Source organism: Arabidopsis lyrata, assembly GCF_000004255.2.
Source record: "Arabidopsis lyrata subsp. lyrata unplaced genomic scaffold ARALYscaffold_4, whole genome shotgun sequence".
NCBI classification, from domain to species: Eukaryota; Viridiplantae; Streptophyta; class Magnoliopsida; order Brassicales; family Brassicaceae; genus Arabidopsis; species Arabidopsis lyrata.
In genome coordinates, this window is record NW_003302552.1 from 6,446,159 (window position 1) to 6,465,590 (window position 19,432).

Consider the following 19,432-nt stretch of genomic DNA (forward strand, 5'->3'; position numbering starts at 1 on the left):
CAATTATTGAAATTTTATAGCTTTTTCAATATACATAACTATACCCTAGACCATATTTAGAAAACCCAAGGGAAAATATAATAATTACGATTTATACATCATAGGAATACCAAAACTAATAATACTAAATTATTAACAATTATTAAAAATTTATAAATTTTTCAATAAAGATAACTATACCCTAGACCATATTTGGTAAACCCAAGTATATTAAACGTAAATGTGAAATTAATATAATATTTAAAACCTTGTATAGACACATATTTTAACTTAACTTCTATAATAAACACATAATATAACTTATATAATAAACACATATTGTACTCACGAATAATTATAAACCGTTCGCTTGGTTTCTGATTATCCCAGTTGGTGGTGGACTGTTTTGTTTGGACAACCAATAAATATAACTATACCCTAGATCATATTTAGTAAACCGAAGGAAAAATATAATAATTTCGATTTATACATCAGAGGAATAACAAAACTAATAATACTAAATTATAAACAATTATTGAAATTTTATAGATTTTTAAATATATAAAACTATACCCTAGACCATATTTAGTAAACCCAAGGGAAAATATTATAATTTCGATTTTAACATCATAGGAATACCAAAACTAATAATACTAAAATATAAACAATTATTGAAATTTTATAGATTTTTCAATATAGAAAACTATACCCTAGACCATATTTAGTAAACCCAAGGGAAAATAAAATAAATTCGATTTATACATCATAGGAATACCAAAACTAATAATACTAAAATATAAACAACTATTGAAATGTTATAAAAATTTCAATAAAGATAACTATACCCTAGAATATATTTAGTAAACCCAAGGGAAAATATATTAATTTCGATTTATACATCATAGGAATACCAAAACGAACAATATTGAAATTTTATAAATTTTTCATAAAGATAACTATACCCTAGACCATATTTAGAAAACCCAAGGGAAAATATAATAATTTCGATTTATACATCATAGGAATACCAAAACTAATAATACTAAATTATAAACAATTATTGAAAATTTAAAAAAAAATTCAATAAAATAACTATACCCTAGACCATATTTAGTAAACCCAAGTATATTAAACGTAAATGTGCAATTCATATATTATGAAAACCTTGTATAGACACTTTTTTTTAACTTAACTTTGATAATACTCACGAATAATTATAAACCGTTCGCTTGGTTTCTGATAATCCCAGTTAGTCGTGGACTGTTTTGCTTGGACAACGAAAATCGTATCTATAGACGCAACGGTTCATTGATAATAAAAAGTAACCATTGCATTCTCTATTGATCCTTATTTTTGGCTTTTTCGTATTCATTGCCTTTTAGAGTTCATTGAATATAAACTATTAGAGACTGTACATACATCCAACTATGTTCGTGCCTTTCAGACTTCAAACTTTTTGACATTATATATTAGTTACCCCTTTTTCTCGCCAAAGATAGACTTTACACAAAAAAGAAAAAATAGAATAACCAAAACTTTCTGTCTCCACCATCTCGAAGAACTAGGGATTTAGGTTTTGCAATTCGATATGGGTCATTACCACAGTCTTTACGAGTTGTCACCTGTGATAACGGGATGGACGATCTGTGTCATGGTGCTTAGGGTTTACAAGAAATGGATCAATCAATCCTCGTTCCAACTTCGCTTGGTGTTGGTCAATACATCGGTAAGTTATCTACTGTGTCATGTGTAATTTTATCTCTCAATTTATTATAATTACTTAACATGCAATTCACAATTGTTTATTAAAGGGCACCCAAATTGAGGCAACAATCGATCGGAGTTTTTCTAAATTTTACTTTGAAAAAATCAAAGAGAATCAGTGGAAAACCATAACAACATTCCGTGTTCGCCCTAACTCTGAAAAAGTTAGAGCGACCTCGCATACTTATGGGATATGGTTCGTCGATGAAACTTGTGTCACATCTGCTGATCCTAGAGAAACTGTCCTCTTTAATAATTTCACACCTTTCGACTACATTGTTGAGGACACTGTCCCAACAAATACATTGATTGGTAATTGGAATTCCCTTTAATTCCAACTTAGTCTACACATATGTTTAAACGCTTGTACCGATCATATTCATCTTTGTATATTTCAGATATAATTGGTGCTGTCGTCTATGTTGGTAGCCTGACCAATAACGCTCTAGATCATGCTGATATCAATGGATACAGAATTCCTTTCAAACTCATGGATAGGAAGTAATCATACAATAAATATATATATGCGTTAGGAATTATTTCATAATTTCCTACCTAATTTGTGTTTATATATGTTAACATTATATTTTTGATATTTTCAGCCAGGTAGTACTGAGATGTGAGGCAACTGGGCAAACCGGCCTAGACTTTGACAGTAGCTACCGCAGATTTGGTTATCCGAATATTATTCTTGCTCTAGCTTGGTGGAGGATTGATAGGTATGCATCAAGGCCGTAAAGTGTGAGGATTGTTAGCCATGGGCCTATATCAAAAGTTTATTGGGAGCCAGATATTGAAGAAGTGAAAGAGATCAAAATGTTGGTCGATTAACTTATCCAAAAGCTAAAATAATATTCATGTCTCTCTTATGATGATTGGTGAATGTTTTTGTTAAACGTTTTGTAAGGATGTACTCTGATGTAATATCTATTATTCTGTCTCCCTTATATGTAGTTATGTATTAAGTTTTTGATAAACCTTTGTTTATTATGTAGCCTTTTTAATGATTATGTAAGTTTTAATTATCCATATAACTTGTTAAAATCCTATCAGAGATGATATATTGGCTAGATAGTATTGGAAAGGGTAATTAATTAACAAGGTCACTACAACATATCACCCCATAATTCTCCCCTTTTTACTTTTTAGCGGTATATTTTCCCACATAATTAGAACAACAGGTGGACGGTTATTAATTATTTATACGCATTAAAAAATTGGTTTTTACTTGAATTTAACAAGTATAAATTTTCAAGCTAACATATTACTAGATTTGAAGAATATTTTTTCCTCCTACAATCTTTTTATTTATCATTATTGTTCAATGTTTTGATACAAATTATGTTAATGGTGAATTATGTACTAATATCTAAAAATAAATCTAGTAATCCATCCATGTCCCTTGAATATTGAGTAAGTTAGAGACTTGAATCATTGGCAAAATGACAAATTATTTAAATTTTATACTTATATATTAATTAGTATTTATGCATCATAACTAATATTACAAAAATATAGAAAGTTATTTTAATTTTATCTAAAAATCCAGATAGTAAGCCATCCATAACATTTTCTATTGGTTATGTTAGAAAAAGTAATTGTAGAGAAAAAACATATTTATCCCGAAAGCCAGAATATTTTGGCTATATAAAGTTGGACACTTGTAAACATAACTAGGAGGGAAGAAGATACAATATCTCCACATTTAACTTTTGAGTGGGAAATTTCCCCCCAAAGGGATTGCAACTGTTGGACACTTATGTCTTCTTTATTAAGGGATGGGATTGGCTTTTTCATACAATAAAGGGTATAAACAACTACAAATAAAAAAGTCAAATATCTTTGAAATTATAACCATGATGAACCAGACGCAACTCAAAACAAATCAACCCACAAAGGTTTCTCCGGCTGTAAGAGTTTTATATCCTTGACCCGAGATGACATTAATTAAAGGAATAATCAATCTGTATAACTAGTTTTATTTACTATTGTTCTTAAGGTATCAACGTTGGCGGAATTTCACATTCCGGCACCATTGCTTGCAAAAATTGTTAGCTACGTAGCTAGAGATGGCGTCGATGCTTTGAAGAACTAGGTGAAAGCGGGTCCGGAAGGAAAAGCGGTTGTATACTCTAAGGAAACTCTTAGTTGTGTCAGGCTTGACAGATCTAAGTATTTCATGTGGTGGTCGATGCCACACTCCATTTACTATCCATTCTTCAAAAAATGTGTAGAAGAAGATAATCCATTTGTTGTGACTGCTATCCTGCATAAAAGTTTAGCATATGGAAATCTGATCGAAGAATGTTATCGGCCAGGGTTATGGGCGGAGCCTTATGGTGAGGACGGCGGATGGGTAAGGATAGACGGACCGTACTGGATCAACCCTCGCTCGATACAGGGGATCGGAAGACCTAGGTGCACCCACTGTAAAAGAGTATCGCACTATGGCAACAGTTGCCCTACTATGTAGAGAGATAATGATTAAATTGAAGTATTTAAATATGGATAGGCTATCTTGTTTTGAATGTAAGAATTTGGTAATAGATATTAGCGTTTTGGGGTAAAATTGATGACCATGTTTGGCTGTCTTAAAATTAAGAATGTTAAGAGATGAAAATGGTGATAGATTATTATTTTGGTTCAATGCTATGTTTATCTACATTTATGTACATTTCCAATATAAAACTAAGTTCGGTTGGTTAAGATTGGACACCTAATTTACAACAACTAAAACAACATAATGGTAAAGATATATTTTCGTTAACACAAAATATGTAGTGATATATAAAGCGAGTATAACAGACCAATCGTAGTTATCCAAATTCTTAACATAAAAAAGATAATGTAGAATAAAACATGTCATATTTAATAAGGTAATTGGGTTCTAGACAAAAACATGTTTGGCTGTCCAAAAATTGATGAACATGTTTGGCTGTCCAAAAATTAAGAATGTTAAGAGATGAAAATGGTGATAGATTATTATTTTGGTTCAATGCTATATTTACCTACATTTATCTACATATCCAATATAAAACTAATTTCTGGTTTGTTAAGATTGGACACCTAATTTACAATAACGGAAACAACATAATGGTAAAGATATATTTTCTTTAACACAAAATATGTAGAGATATATAAAGCGAGTATAACAGACCAATCGTAGTTATCCAAATTCTTAACATAAAAATGAAAATGTAGGATAAAACATGTCATATTTAATAAGATAATTGGGTTCTAGACAAAAACATGGGAAAAAAAAAAACTATAGACATCACATGATCCAGAAGTAGTGACGAAATACAAAAGTCAACAGTAGCTGCTATTATGTTGTACCAAAAGGGAAAATTACATTACAATTAAAATTCAAAGAGTGGGACAATTTGTGCCGTAGTGTCCTGCTCTTTTGCAACGGTAGCACCTAGGACTCCCCACCCTCCTTTGTCTCTTAGGATGAACCAAGTAAGCACCTTCAATTTCAACCCATCCGCTATCCTTTCCATATGACTCAGCCCATAAACCAGGTCTATAACATTCTGCAATTAAATTCTCATATGCTACCCCTTTATGCATTTCGGCTGTCAAAGCATGTCGATTGTTTGCTAGAAGGCATTTACTATAAAAATGAGAATATATAGAATGTGGCATCGACCACCACATGAAATACCGAGATCTGTCCAGCCGAACAGAGTGAAGAGTTTCTTGAGAATAGACATCTGCTAAACCTTCCGGACCAGCCCTTACCCAGTTCTTCAAAGCATCAACGCCATCTTCCGCAACGTAGCTAACAATCTTGGCAAGCAATGGGGCGGGCATGTGGAAAGTTTGGATTATAATATCCTAGGAAAAAATAAAAATTAATTGTACAAATTCGTAGAAGGTAATTTTGTTAGATTAATTTATGTTGGGTTTATCTGAAGAAGAATTACCTTATTCACCTCATTACGGGATGGAGGTTCATAGCACTGGAGCTGCGATAAATTGATCATATACGGTCACTAACAAAAGTGTGAATTAGATAAGACTTAGGAAATAAAGAGAAATAAATTAGATATATAGGACTATAAAATATTATTGTTGGTGGTCTTACAACGTTGAAATCAGAAATGGAGGGAAAGTTCCCGCTCTTATTAATAAACCTAATTATGACGAGGTGTTGGTTTAACCAATGAATAGAAAGGTGTTTTATAAGTAATAGCTGATAGGTTAAGCGTTTATGGATAGCAAATGCTATATTGCAATTATAGTGAAAGATCTAATAAACTAAACAATCATAATAAGTAAGATTGAAGAAGTGTATAGTGGATAGAATGTTAAGTTTGTGATGAGGAGGATTATTAGGAGGAAAATAAAAAAATGTATGTTCAGTATAGATGTCCAAATATAACTGTCCATATTATTGTAATATACTTAATGGAATGAGTTGTGGTGTCCAAAATACTAGGTTAATGTTGAACAGTATTTGCGGATTTAAATACTTATACGACGTCGCATATAGTGTAAGAAACAACAACAAAAACATCCGCCCCTTTTGTTTGGGAGATTTTGGACAAAAACGGAGTCTGCTTTTCCAGATTGGTATACGATGTCGTCATGCGAAAGTTCAGGTGACTAATTCAATTTTTTGGCATATGTATGGAGATATTTATGATATATAAACACGTTTGTTCTAGTAGGTGTCAGCTCCCGGACCTCTCGCACCGGCAGGAAAATCCCTCGGCAGTGTAGATGTGGCCAATTATCTGTGATGAAGACTTCGAATACGCCAAAAAATCCGGGAAGACTATTTCATTCTTGTCCAAACGGATCGGAGGAGGTAAGCAGCTAGTCAACACGATATAGGAGACAGTAGTTTATTGGAATACATTTGATTTAATGTATGTTCTTCCCAATTATAGGACAAGAATCATTTGTTTAAGTGGACCGACGTATCCATGGTTGAAAAGATGGAAAGCGTTGAAAGGGTGGTTAAGAATCTGGAAAACAAGTTGGAATTGGTAGGAAAAATATCAATGGAATTTTAAGCTTTCAAGGAAGAAACAAAGAAAGAGATAGAAGGTCTCAAGTGTGGACTGTTGCTATGTAGGAAAGATTTAGAAGATATTGGTATTAAGAGCAAACTATGTATCTTTGGTGGTTTAATAATGGTTTTCGGGTACTATGTATTACTGAAATGAGAGTTTAGTTCGTAGTGTGAGTTTGGTATGATTTAGTAAGTATTTGGGACTTATGTTTTATGATTACCCTTAAGTTGTATCAGTGTGAAGAAATCCGTTGTGTTTTAAATGATGAAGTGGGTATTGTAATGAATGATAAATAAGTGTAGTTGTGTGAACGAATATTGATAATCAAGATTGCTGGTATACTAGTGAAGATAAATATAAGCCTCAGGATGCAATAATATGGATGGCATGACAGGAATTGGAACGAACATGTAAACATAAATAAATATAAAAGTGTTGATCATAGTATCCCCAGAAACCGTGTCTGAAAGAAGGGAAAATATGGATACATTTACAAAACTAAATCTTGCAAACTTAAGTACACTAGACAGTGAAGTCAGATGCATATATTAGGCAGACCAAATGCTCATAAATGTCCATCGCATATTGACGCCTAAAAGAGTCGACGTGTTGGTCCGTGATTTTCGCCATTTGGGCTGGGAGTTTATCGCTTGCCTGAATCTCAAGAAATTTCATAGCAACCGGGCCATAGTCTCCAGATCGCACATTTTTGTATATACCTTCAATTCTTCTCCATATAAAAGGGTTTATCCCATGGTTTTGTGAACACTCTGGCTTATAGTACCTCTGGATGAGGTGTGGTAGTAGGGTAACAACAGGTTCCATATACTTTGCAACCTCATCATCCGTATTAAGGTCGGTATTTGGGTCGAGTATTTCAACACTCCAGACACCTAGATTGATTGAAAGGCCAACCCAGTGGGAAGAATTCCATATCATAGGTACGTAAATGGTGTCAATGTCTGTGAACCACTCGGTGGTGGGGCCAACAATGAATTTTTTTAGTGCTTCAGACCAGCGGACGCGGTTTTTGTATTTGGCAGCTTTGAAGGCTTTGAATTTCCCTTGTAAATGGTTGGCAAACCATGGTTCAACAAAAGCAGCGCGCTAGTTGGCAAGTGTTGTTGCAAGCCTAGTAGAAAGTAAATCAACTAAAACCTCCATGTGCTATGTGAAAAATAAATACATGAGTCAGTCAGATTAATTGAAAAACATTTTACAATGTATAATGGCAAAAGAATCGAGACTAATATTACCAGTGTTGATACCCAATTCTGAGGCTTTGCCAGCTTGAGGAGGAATGAGTTGGGAAATGCGAATCCAGTGTCTGTAACGTGTTCGCTGAGAGGAAAAACGAATACATTAAAACAATTGTTAACCAAAGTTGTGGAAAATGGAAAACAATTATGAATATTCATACGTATTTGGAGCAGAGGAGAGGGTATCCAAAAAAGGTGCATAATCAGTCTTTTTGAGCATTGGTAAAAGTTCGTATGAGTCCATTTTAGGTTTTGATAAAAACTCAGCAACAAGAAAAGACTCGGATTCTGAAAGAGTTGGTTTTTCTCTTTGTGGCGCAGGTGATTAATCAGAAACATCAACCAAATCCTCTTCTATAGGTTCTGTTGGGTTTGATTGTTGCGAGTTATTATCCTGGTAATAAATTAAAATGCATCAATTAAATACTCAAAGATTATTAAGAATATATAAAGAGGATACATAATGGTAAACAAGAAATTTCATACTTACAATAGAATCTTCTTTGTCCTGCGGAATAGGAGAAAGAAATGTTATAAAAGAAAGTTAAATATAAACCACTTGAATTTATTAAATTATTAGTAAACCTGATTATCCAAAAGATCTTCTCCTAATATGTCATCAGTTAGGGAGATTTTACACTGCAAATATAAGGTAAACATCCGGAATTTAATGTGAATTTTGGGAAATAAGGTCATCCATAATATGGTAATACCTCATTTGTAGATGATTGGATGATCCCATCAGTTTTGGATATCGTATCAAAAATAGGATCTCCAATAGATAACAAGGCCTACAACAGGAAAGATAGACAAAAAAATTTCAAAATTATAGTGGCTTATATTGTAAGGGTATGTGAAGTTCGATGGTACACCTTATTTTGATCATCTTGCGAAAACAGTGTATCAGGGGTGTGAACAATATTTTCTGGGACCTGAGAGTAGTTGTAGAAGGGAATAATCTGTGAAACACACATAAGAAACATGGTATTGCAATAAGAAAGAAGAAAAAATTAGAATATACAAGTCATAATGGCAAAAGTTGTAGGAAGATGGGACCTGCAAAGGGTTATATTCAGTGGGTTTTTGCATAGCTGCATCTATCACCTCCTCAGATGCATTAACATTATCCAGAGTTTCCTGATAGTATAACAACAAATAGAATGGTCAGACCTTGTATCCAAATATTCATGTCCATCAAAAAAAAGGATCAGTTGGAAATATGATATATTGTTTGAAAGTAGACCTTGCTTGAGACATTATCATGAGATTCGGATTCCTGTAAACAAAAAAGCCACAAAAAAAAAACAATCAGGGTTGTGAATGATTTTCATGATATTTATGATGTTATAGTGGTAGGGCAGTTACATGGTACACCTTTTCTTGATGATCTTCAGATAGAACTGTTTCAGGGGTGAAAACAATCTTCATAGTTTCCTGATAGTATTAATATATGAGATCATTTGTTCTTATGATTGGATGGCAATAAGAACAATAAGGTTAAAATGTCTTTAAAGAGTGGAAAGTTTAGAAGAAAATAGCACCTTCTGGGGATTATCTTCATCCATTGGGTCGTTAGGTGTATCTATCACATGTTGAGATTCAGGATCACTATCCATTGTTTCCTGTTAGTATTATAGAGGAAAATGGTGCGAATTAAAATATAATGTTGTACATGAAAAAAACAGAGAGATTTTGACCATTATCCAAAAAGAAGTATGTCCATGATAACAATAGAGAATAGGAAACAATACTATATTATTAGAAAGTAAACTATCCATTATACCCTATCCAACATAACATGGACCAAACGGCCATAGCGTATATGAGTTGTAAAGGTAGACTAAACATAGAAGCCAATATATAAGAAAAGAGTACCTCAAGGTTGGTTGTAGGAGCTTTGATGTCATTTAGGTTTACACCTGTATGGTTGACATCTTCCCATAATGGATCAAAATCAACGTGCTTAACCTAAAAGAATAGGAAAGTATATCTGTTAAACAATAGGAATTAAAATAACTGGTACGGGGGCGTATAATACTAACTAATATGTGAACATGTTACCTCCAGGCAAGATTGATTGTTTTCATTACCCTCCACAGCATAATGGGTTTTCAATCCCAGGGTATCTTTGTTGGCTGTGTCAAAAATGGGATTTCTTTGATGATTATCATTGATATTGTGCTCTTCTGACTGGAGTGGGGTGAGGAAAACATCCATGGGGTCAGAACTAAGCACCTGCTAGTCATATGTAAAGCTATCATTACATATAGGGTAAGTGAAATAAAATCAGTGAAGGGGTACACATACTAAAGATTTTCTTCTAGTTCTATCAATGGAGTCTTCAACAAAATCGCCATTGCCACTGCCTGATTTGCTTGTAGATCCAAAAACTTCTTTGTATTGTCGCCAGTTGTACACTACAAGAAAACCTGTATTTTGCAACTAACTTTTGCGACTAAATATTTAGTCGCAAATCTCTGCGACTACTTACCGACGTTATTGCGACTATTTACTGACGAAAAACAATATGGACGTAAATTAGTCGCAAATCAGCGACTAAACAAAACGGTCGGTAATTAGTCGTGCATTAGCGACGTTATTGCGACTAATGACAGACTACAATAATTTAGTCACAATTCAGTCGCAAGTTTGCGACTGATGTGCGACTAGTTATTTGGTCAGAAATGGTAGTCGCAATATAGTCTCAAAAGAGCGACGATGTAACGACCAGTTATTATAGTTACGCTTTAGTTGTAAATTAGTTGGAAAAAGCAGGTAGAAAACACGTTGAAAATGCAGAGGAGGTAGGTGTACCGATTTTTTGTGACTACGTGAAAACAGTCGCAAAATAGTCACAAATTTAAGCCTATATATACCACCCCTCACTCAATTCATTTCTTCATCCCACTCTTCCATCCTCCCATTTACAAGAAAAAAAAAAAAAAAAGAGAAAGAAGAGAAAAAAAAGAAAAAGAGAGAAAAAAAAAGAGAAGAAAAAAAGAGAGAAAAAAAAAGAAACGATGTGGAATAATCCTTCACGAGAATAGATGAACAACCGAATCGATCCATACACAAATCACATTGCGGTGGACTATTTGGCGGGTGTGGAAGCGTTCATCAGTTATGCAAGCCATGTTGAAGACAGAAAATGTTGGTTTTTATGTCCTTGTGTAGTATGTCAAAATTCGAAATCTGTGAAAGCTGTTACAGTATCAAGTCATTTCCTTAGTAGAGGATTTATGCCGAATTACTATGCTTGGTATGAGCATGGAGAAGATTATAATGTTGTTGGGGAGGGAACTAGTAACTATGCTGATAATACCGAATATACTAGTAATGTTAATGAACCAATAGACTTGCATGGGGAAAATATATTTGCTGGAATGGTTAATGATGCATTTCACAGTTCTGTACCGTATAACGAGTATCATGAACATGAAAGTGGAAACGATCATGTTCATGAAGAACCCACCCAAGAAGCAAAACGATTTTATGACATGCTAGCTACCGCAAACACTCTACTTTACGATGGATGTCGGGAAGGTCAATCGCAGTTGTCGTTGGCAGCTCGGTTCATGAACAATAAGGTGGACCACAATTTATCAGAAACTTGCATGGACGGATGGGCAGAATTGTTTACAGAATATTTACCAGAGGGTAACCAGGCGACCGGTTCCTACTACGAGACATAGACTTTGATGCGAAAGCTAGGATTACCGTATCATACATATGATGTATGTATAGATAATTGTATGTTGTTTTGGAAAGAAGATGCGAAGTTGGGGAATTGCAAGTTTTGCGGAAAACCAAGATATAAGGAGAGTGAAGGAAGAACAAGAATACCATTTAGTAAGATGTGGTATTTACCCGATTGGGGACAGATTGAAGAGAATGTACCAATCTGAGAAGACTGCAGCTTCGATGAGATGGCATGCTGAGCACGAATCGGAAGAAGGATTAATGTGTCATCCATCATATGCGGCTGAGTGGAAGAATTTCCAGCAATTGCATCATTCTTTTGCCGAAGAACCGCAAAACGTTTATCTTGGATTATGTACAGACGGGTTCAATCCGTTTGGGATGTCCAAAAATCATTCGTTGTGGCCAGTGATCTTGACGCCATACAACTTGCCTCCTGATATGTGCATGAATAGTGAGTGTTTGTTTTTGACGATTTTGAATTCGGGACCAAATCATCCACGAGCCAGTCTTGATGTTTTCCTTCAACCACTAATTGACGAGTTACAAGACTTGTGGCATAATGGAGTTGAGGCATATGATGTGTCCTTAGATCAAAACTTCAACCTCAAAGCGGTTCTTTTATGGACTATTAGCGATTTCCCAGCATATGGCATGTTGTCGGGATGGACTACTCATGGTCGATTATCGTGTCCAATTTGTATGGAGGATACAAATGCATTTTGGTTGCCAGGTGGTAGGAAGATTTGTTGGTTTGATTGCCACAGAAGATTTCTTCCTATAAATCATTCGTTACGAAAGGATAACACCCACTTTCTAAAGGGTAAGAGAGTGAAGGACTACCCACCGCAATCTTTGACTGGTGAACAGGTATTATATGAGCGTATAAGGACTGTTGAGCCGCCTATGACATCTGATTGCGGAGGAAATGGGCATGAAAAGAAAGTAGATGGCTATGGACAATGGCATAATTGGCACAAAGAAAGCATTCTTTGGCAACTTCCATACTGGGTTGATCTAACCCTACGCCGAAATCTTGATGTGATGCATATTGAGAAGAATGTTCTCGACAACATCATATACATTGTAATGAATGTCAAAGACAGATCAAAAGATACTGTGAGGTCAAGAATAGATGTATCAAGATTTTGTGACCGGCCAGAATTGCATGTTGATAATCAAGGGAAAGCACCATTTCCTATTTGGAGATTAAGTGCAAAAGCCAGAAAAAGCCTCCTAGAATGGGTCAAATCAGAGGTCAAATTTCCAGATGGCTATGTCGCGGATTTAGCTAGTTGTGCAGATATCAATGCCGGCAAGTTTTCGGGAATGAAAAGTCACGACAGCCATGTTTTCATGGAACGATTGCTACCGTTCGTGTTTGCAGAACTCCTACCGTGTAATGTGCATCTTGCATTATCAGGTAAATTTGGTCAAATAATATAGTTAAATAAATTAATTATAAATATATATAAGTTTGCTATATCATAATTAATATGAATAATTATTAATTTTTGTTTTTATATTGTAGGGCTTGGAGCATTTTTCCGTGACTTAAGTACTCGATCATTGGAGCTAAGCCGCGTCCAAAATTTGAAGGAGAATATTGTCATGATCTTGTGCAATTTGGAAAAGATCTTCCCACCTTCTTTTTTGATGTGATGGAGCACCTACCTGTACACCTTCCAGATGAAGCAGAGCTTGGCGGTCCAGTTCAATATAGGTGGATGTATCCTTTTGAAAGGTTTTTTAAACGTTTGAAAGGCAAGGCGAAGAACAAAAGATATCCAGCGGGTTCAATCGTTCAATCGTACATGAATGATGAGATATCTTACTTCTCAGAACACTACTTTGCTTCGCACATTTCGACCGCTATTAGAAGAAGGTATATATTTCATACATATACTATACTTTTAATTTGTTTTTAATTATACTCACACATACATTTTTTTTAGGTCAAGCCGGTATGATGCAGGTAATGTTCCAGTATATCCTATACCGGTTCCAGATATATTCACTCAAGTTGGTCGTCCGAGTGGCAAAAGCAGTGAATTTTGGTTAACCGAGATAGATTATAAATGTGCTCATGCATATGTGTTGCGTAATTGTGACTACTTTCGTCCGCTTGAGAGTTATAGCTATATTGGTTTAGTAGTTTTGAACTAATTAGTTTTGAATTAATAATTAACATGTTTGTAAATCAGTGTGTTGGAAGCACAAATCCGGTATGATTCTCCAGAACTTTCTGACGATGAGGTCTTATTGAAAAGAGATGAAGATTTTCCTATGTGGATTCGCCAATATGTAAGTATACATATAATATCATATATATATATATATATATATATATATATATCTCCGATTATACAAATTCAATATCATTTTTTGATATGTTTAATAAACTTTTATATATATATATATATACATATATATATATATATAGGTGCTTGCAATGAAAAGTCAAGAAACTTTTCCTCCATGGGTTCATGATATAGTCGAAGGTCCAGAAAACAAAGTCACGTCGTGGCCCATGTATTTTACAAGAGGGTATATGTTTCACACGAAAACTCACGGTCGCACCAAAAAAACAATGAATTATGGGGTATGTGTACGAGGACAAAATTATTCTGATGTGGCCGAGGAAGATGATTTTTTTGGGACCGTGGAAAATATAATTGAGCTCCAGTATCCAGGATTTGTTAACTTAAAGATCACACTTTTCTACTGTGAATGGTATGACCCAACGGTTGGCAAAGGAGTTCGTATTGGAAATGGAGGTATTTTAGACGTGCAACCATCTCAGAAATACCGAAAATACGAACCATTTATTTTAGGTAATTGTATTTGCTTATACGTGTTTCTATATAATTAATTTATTTAATATATATATATATATATATATATATCTAATTATGTATTTTTATAATTAATTCAGGGTCTCAAGCTGATCAAGTGTGCTATCTTTCATATCCGTACACAAAAAGACCTCGCAAATCGTGGCTAACAGTTTGCAAAGTGAATCCCCGGAATGTCATCCAAGGGAAGTTTAGCGATAGAGACTTGGTTATATTGCAACAAACAGTTGATGATGCAACTCCTACCATACTTGAAGAAGTCATCGTCGACACATTAGTAGACGGAAATCATCAGGATGAACATATCGATTTTGATATCGAAGATGCTGAACCAGAAGACGAATTTCTTTGTAACTTGTCCTCATCAGAAGATGAAGATGAAGAATTTGAAGATGAATGAAGTTTAAAATAAGTTATTTTTATTTGTTTAATAAATGTTTAAAGATGTGTTTTGTAAGATATTGTAACATGTGTATGATGATTTAAACTAAAAAAAAAATCAAAACATTTTCGATTAAGTAAGATTATATATATAAATGTTTAGACCAAATTCCGATTAAGTATACTGGCAATTTGGTAACATACTTCCCATTGAACTTATACGACAATCGTTCGAATCGACCCAAGTTTTTTTCGGACATTTTAAATTTGGTCGCAAATCAGTCGCAATTTGGCGACCAATTTGCGACAAAAGTATATTGAAACGTTTATTCTCCACCATTTTTCTTTAAGTCGCTAACTAGTCGGTCATTTGCGACTAGCATCTGAAGATTTTGCGACTGTTTTGAGACTAGCACCTGAGATTGCGACCCATCTTCGACTATTTGCCAACTCTCGATTTTTGTTTTCTCACTTTTCACATTTTAAATTTGCTTACATAAAGTTAAACATTTATACACTTATTTGATATTACTCATCAAGAATATCTTAACCAAAGTCATAAATACTGAAGTTTAGAAACAAAATATCAAAAACAAACAAATCTCTTTATGATATTACATTACTCATATGAGTAAGGTTTAGGGATTTAGTAAAAACTCTACATTACTTCAGTTTTGCAAAGTTTTGTAACCTTAAACTAATATATGTCCTCTATAATCCTAATATTAGTGTTATAGAGTGATATATGTCACCATTTTGGATCGAAATGTGTAGATTTCAAAATTTTGCCTTGTGACTAATAGATCACAGTCACACAACCGTCGCAAATTTGCCACCATTTTGGAACGATTTGCAAGTTTGCGACTATTTTGCGACAATGTTTGCAACTATTTTCCGACCATAATTGCGACTATTTTGGTACTGAATGTGAAATTACTTGAGTTTTGCAAAGTTTTGTAACCTTAAACTAATATATGTCCTATATAACCCTAATATGAGTGTTATAGAGTGACATATATAACCATTTTGGATTGAAATGTGTATACCTCCCCTTTTGCGTTGTGACTATAGATTACAGTCACAATCTAGTCGCGAATTTACCACTATGTTGGAACTGTTTACCATTAAGCGACTATATTGTGACCATTTTTGCAACTATTTGCCGACCATTATTGCGACTATTTAGGTACTAAATGTGAAATTTCTAAGATTTTCGCTAAATGTTTTGGCGGTTTAGATTCCCCCCCAATTTTTTTACTTTGGTATCATTTTGCGACTAAAGAGCGACTGGTACTCTTAATTAATTAGGTGAAACTTAAACGAACCCTCATTTCCACCAAAATCCCCAAATAGATTTAGGGTTTCTCTCTCAATCGTCCCCTCTCTCTCTCAATCGATTCTCACACAAATCTCTCTCTGTTTTTCTCGATTCTCTCTCAAATCTCTTCCCATCCTCTCGAATCCTCTCTAAAAGCTCTCGAATCTCAACATCTCAAATCTCAAATCTTCTTATGCCGCCTAAAGGTAAATCCTCTCGAGGCCGCGGAGGTGGCGCTACCACCAGAAGAGTGGCCACCGGAGAAGGCCAAACCAGCAGACAAGAAGCCGCCGGAGGTGGCGCAACCACCAGACGAGTAGCCGCCGGAGGTGGCCAGGCGCTACCACAAGAAGCTGCAGGAGGAGGCGAGACCAGCAGACCAGTAGCCTCTCGACCTGGAGTCCGAACCTTCGTTGGTCACAGACCACCAGTCACTGCGAGTGGAGTCGGAACATCTTCTCACTCGTCGAACCCATCCTCGGCAAGTCAGTCTGCGACCCAATCTCAACTAAGTCGTCCTTCACTTAATTCTAGTAGACAGAATCCTCCTCTCTCTAGGCAGACTCCTCATCTCAATAGACAGACTCCTCCTCCTCAGCCGTAGCATCAACCACCGTCTCCTCAAACCCAGCCTCTACCGGAACATGATGCGAATCACCAAGTGCTACCTGAAAACGAAGACCTTGTAGAGGAAGAGATCGATGATGTAGGACAAGAAGATGACGAAGAAAACCCTAATCCTGGGGAAGACTACCAAAATATGCTGGATCGTTTGCTAGCTCTTCCAGGCCGACAACATCTTCCTCGATTGTCTGTACACCCAATCCGAGGCGTTGAAACACTCTGGTATTAACACTTTTGTCCCTCTGTTTGTTTTGTTTGATGTGTGATGTTTGGTATTGCTAAAAGTTTTGGTCTGACATTTATCATTTGACTAGGGTTTGATCTATCATTTGCTAAAAGTTTCAAAAAGATACATGTTATTGCTTTGGTCGGACATTTGCATATTATTGGTTTGACATTTGCATATATTAGCTTGCATATCATTGTTTGTTGTTGTAATCGTTGAGTCTCAGAAGTGTTGTCAAATACAGTATGAGACTTGGTCTCAGGAGTGTTGTTTCATATATTAGCTGTCAAATACAGTATGTATATGCAATATATAACAGCTGTAGGTTTTTGATTCAATGAGTTGTTGTTTTTGTACCATTTTGACAGAGTTTTAGCTAATTACAACAGTCGAATTGTTTTTGCATTGGTCTTCAGTCTTTGAAACTGAACTAAGTTCATTCATGCTCATTCTCTGTTTGGTGTTTGCTCTTTGAATCTTTGCTATATCTTCATTTCATTCATGCTCATTCTCTGTTTGTTGTTTGCTCTATATAAAATCTGCTTTATATAGACTAATAGCCTCTTGTTGTAACAGGTTTAACCGGCAAAAGGGGGTGCTGTCTCGAGCAATTTCTAGAATATTTAGGAGGAAGTTTGATGGGCCTTACTACAGCTGGAAGGTTACTCCAATCAACATACAAGAGAGATATTTCAGAACTTTTGCGGTAATGACATATATATATATATATATATATATATATATATATATATATATAGCTTTCATTCTCTCTTATTGTAGTATATATAGTATGTTACTAACTTACTGTTTTGTGTTATGTAGCGGGAGTTTAATTGGGATACTGGGGTTACTGCCCTTGTTAAACAAGGATTCTTGGTTATAGTGCAGAAACGGATGAAAGGCATTGTCAGTCAAGTGAGGTCGAAAGGTGTACAACCAACTTGGATTAGATTTACACTTTGGACTGAGATGCAGAACTTTTGGAAGACCGCTGATGCTATAGAGAGGAGTGAGAATGCTTCACAATGCAGAAATTCTGATCGTGGCGGACTTGGAGTGCACAAATACTTAGCCGGTCAGAAATCATTTATTCAAGTTCATCAAGAGATAGTAAGTTGTTTCAATCGCTCCAAATACTTTACTTTTACATAATTTCTATAATTTCTACACATGATATTCTTTTTGTCTTTCATTTCAGGAGGAAGAGTTGGGGCGTCCAGTTTCATTAGGTGAAGTGTTTATGAGAACGCATACTAGAGCTGATGGCTCTTTTGTTGATCAAAAGTCTGAACAAGTGGCTGAGGCATATAAGAAGACAGTTGAAGAGAGATTGGCTGAACTGGAAGAGGATGTTCAGGATGCTTCAGAGATTTCCTCTGAACATTCAATTCATCCTAGAGAACTCAGCATTGATGAGATGAATGATATCTTCCTTAAGGTAAGTAATTTCTGTCTTTAGTTTGCTTGGATTATATGATTGTATTTGTTTACTTGGAGTATGATAGTCTTGTCTGCTGAGCATTGTTACTTTAATATCAATGATGATTCTTATTTTTCTTTGTCTGATTTGCATTGTGGATTGTCTTTGTCAGACTTCTTTGCTACATTCTGGATTTCGTTTGTTTTTTTTTTCATTTTGTCTATGATCCTTGTCTGATTTCACTGAATGTTTGTTTTTTTTTGCAGTGTACTCATATAGATGATCAAGGCAACGCTTATGGCCTTGGATCACTGGTGGAGACTCTACACAAGGGAAAAAGGAAGGAGAGTTACGCAAGCTCTTCTTCTACAGTGACAGTTGTTGAGCTTCAAGAGCAGTTGCGGCGCAAGATCTCTAATCAGGATGCTGAGAATGCAAGACGTGATGAGGAGCACCGGAAGTCTCAAGCTCGGATCGCAAGCTTGGAGAAGCTCATCCTTTTCATGAAAGACAAAGATCCAGACTTGGCAGCTTTTATGTCAACCTCTCCACTCCTTGAACCAGAAGTGATCATACCACCCACCACTACAACAACCACCCTTCCAGCCACCACAGGAGCTGCAGTCCAACCAGCAGGACACACCACTGGAACCACACCAACCTCTCCTCTATCCACCGCCTCAAATCAGGAAACTTGATTTTAGTTTCCTTTTCTCTGTGTATGTGAACTTATCTATGTTATGCTTTGATTAGGATTGTTTTTGAATGGCTTGGAATTGTTTTTGAATGGTTAGGATTAATATTCGGATGGTTTTTGAATGCATTTGCTTTTGAAATGGAGAGGGTTCGGACAAATAAGATGTAACTATTTTGTGACCAAAAA

The 19,432-nt window shown here is 35.2% G+C and overlaps 1 protein-coding gene across 1 annotated transcript; it reads left to right on the forward strand.

Moving 5' to 3' along the window:
• The first annotated feature begins 18,252 nt into the window (after positions 1-18,252).
• LOC110229241 lies at positions 18,253-19,247 on the forward strand. The gene is made up of 2 exons (XM_021028984.1): positions 18,253-18,567; positions 18,816-19,247. Exons 1-2 carry the CDS (start codon positions 18,370-18,372, stop codon positions 19,245-19,247), a joined length of 630 nt encoding a protein of 209 aa, XP_020884643.1. The 5' UTR covers positions 18,253-18,369.
• The last annotated feature ends 185 nt before the right edge of the window (positions 19,248-19,432 follow it).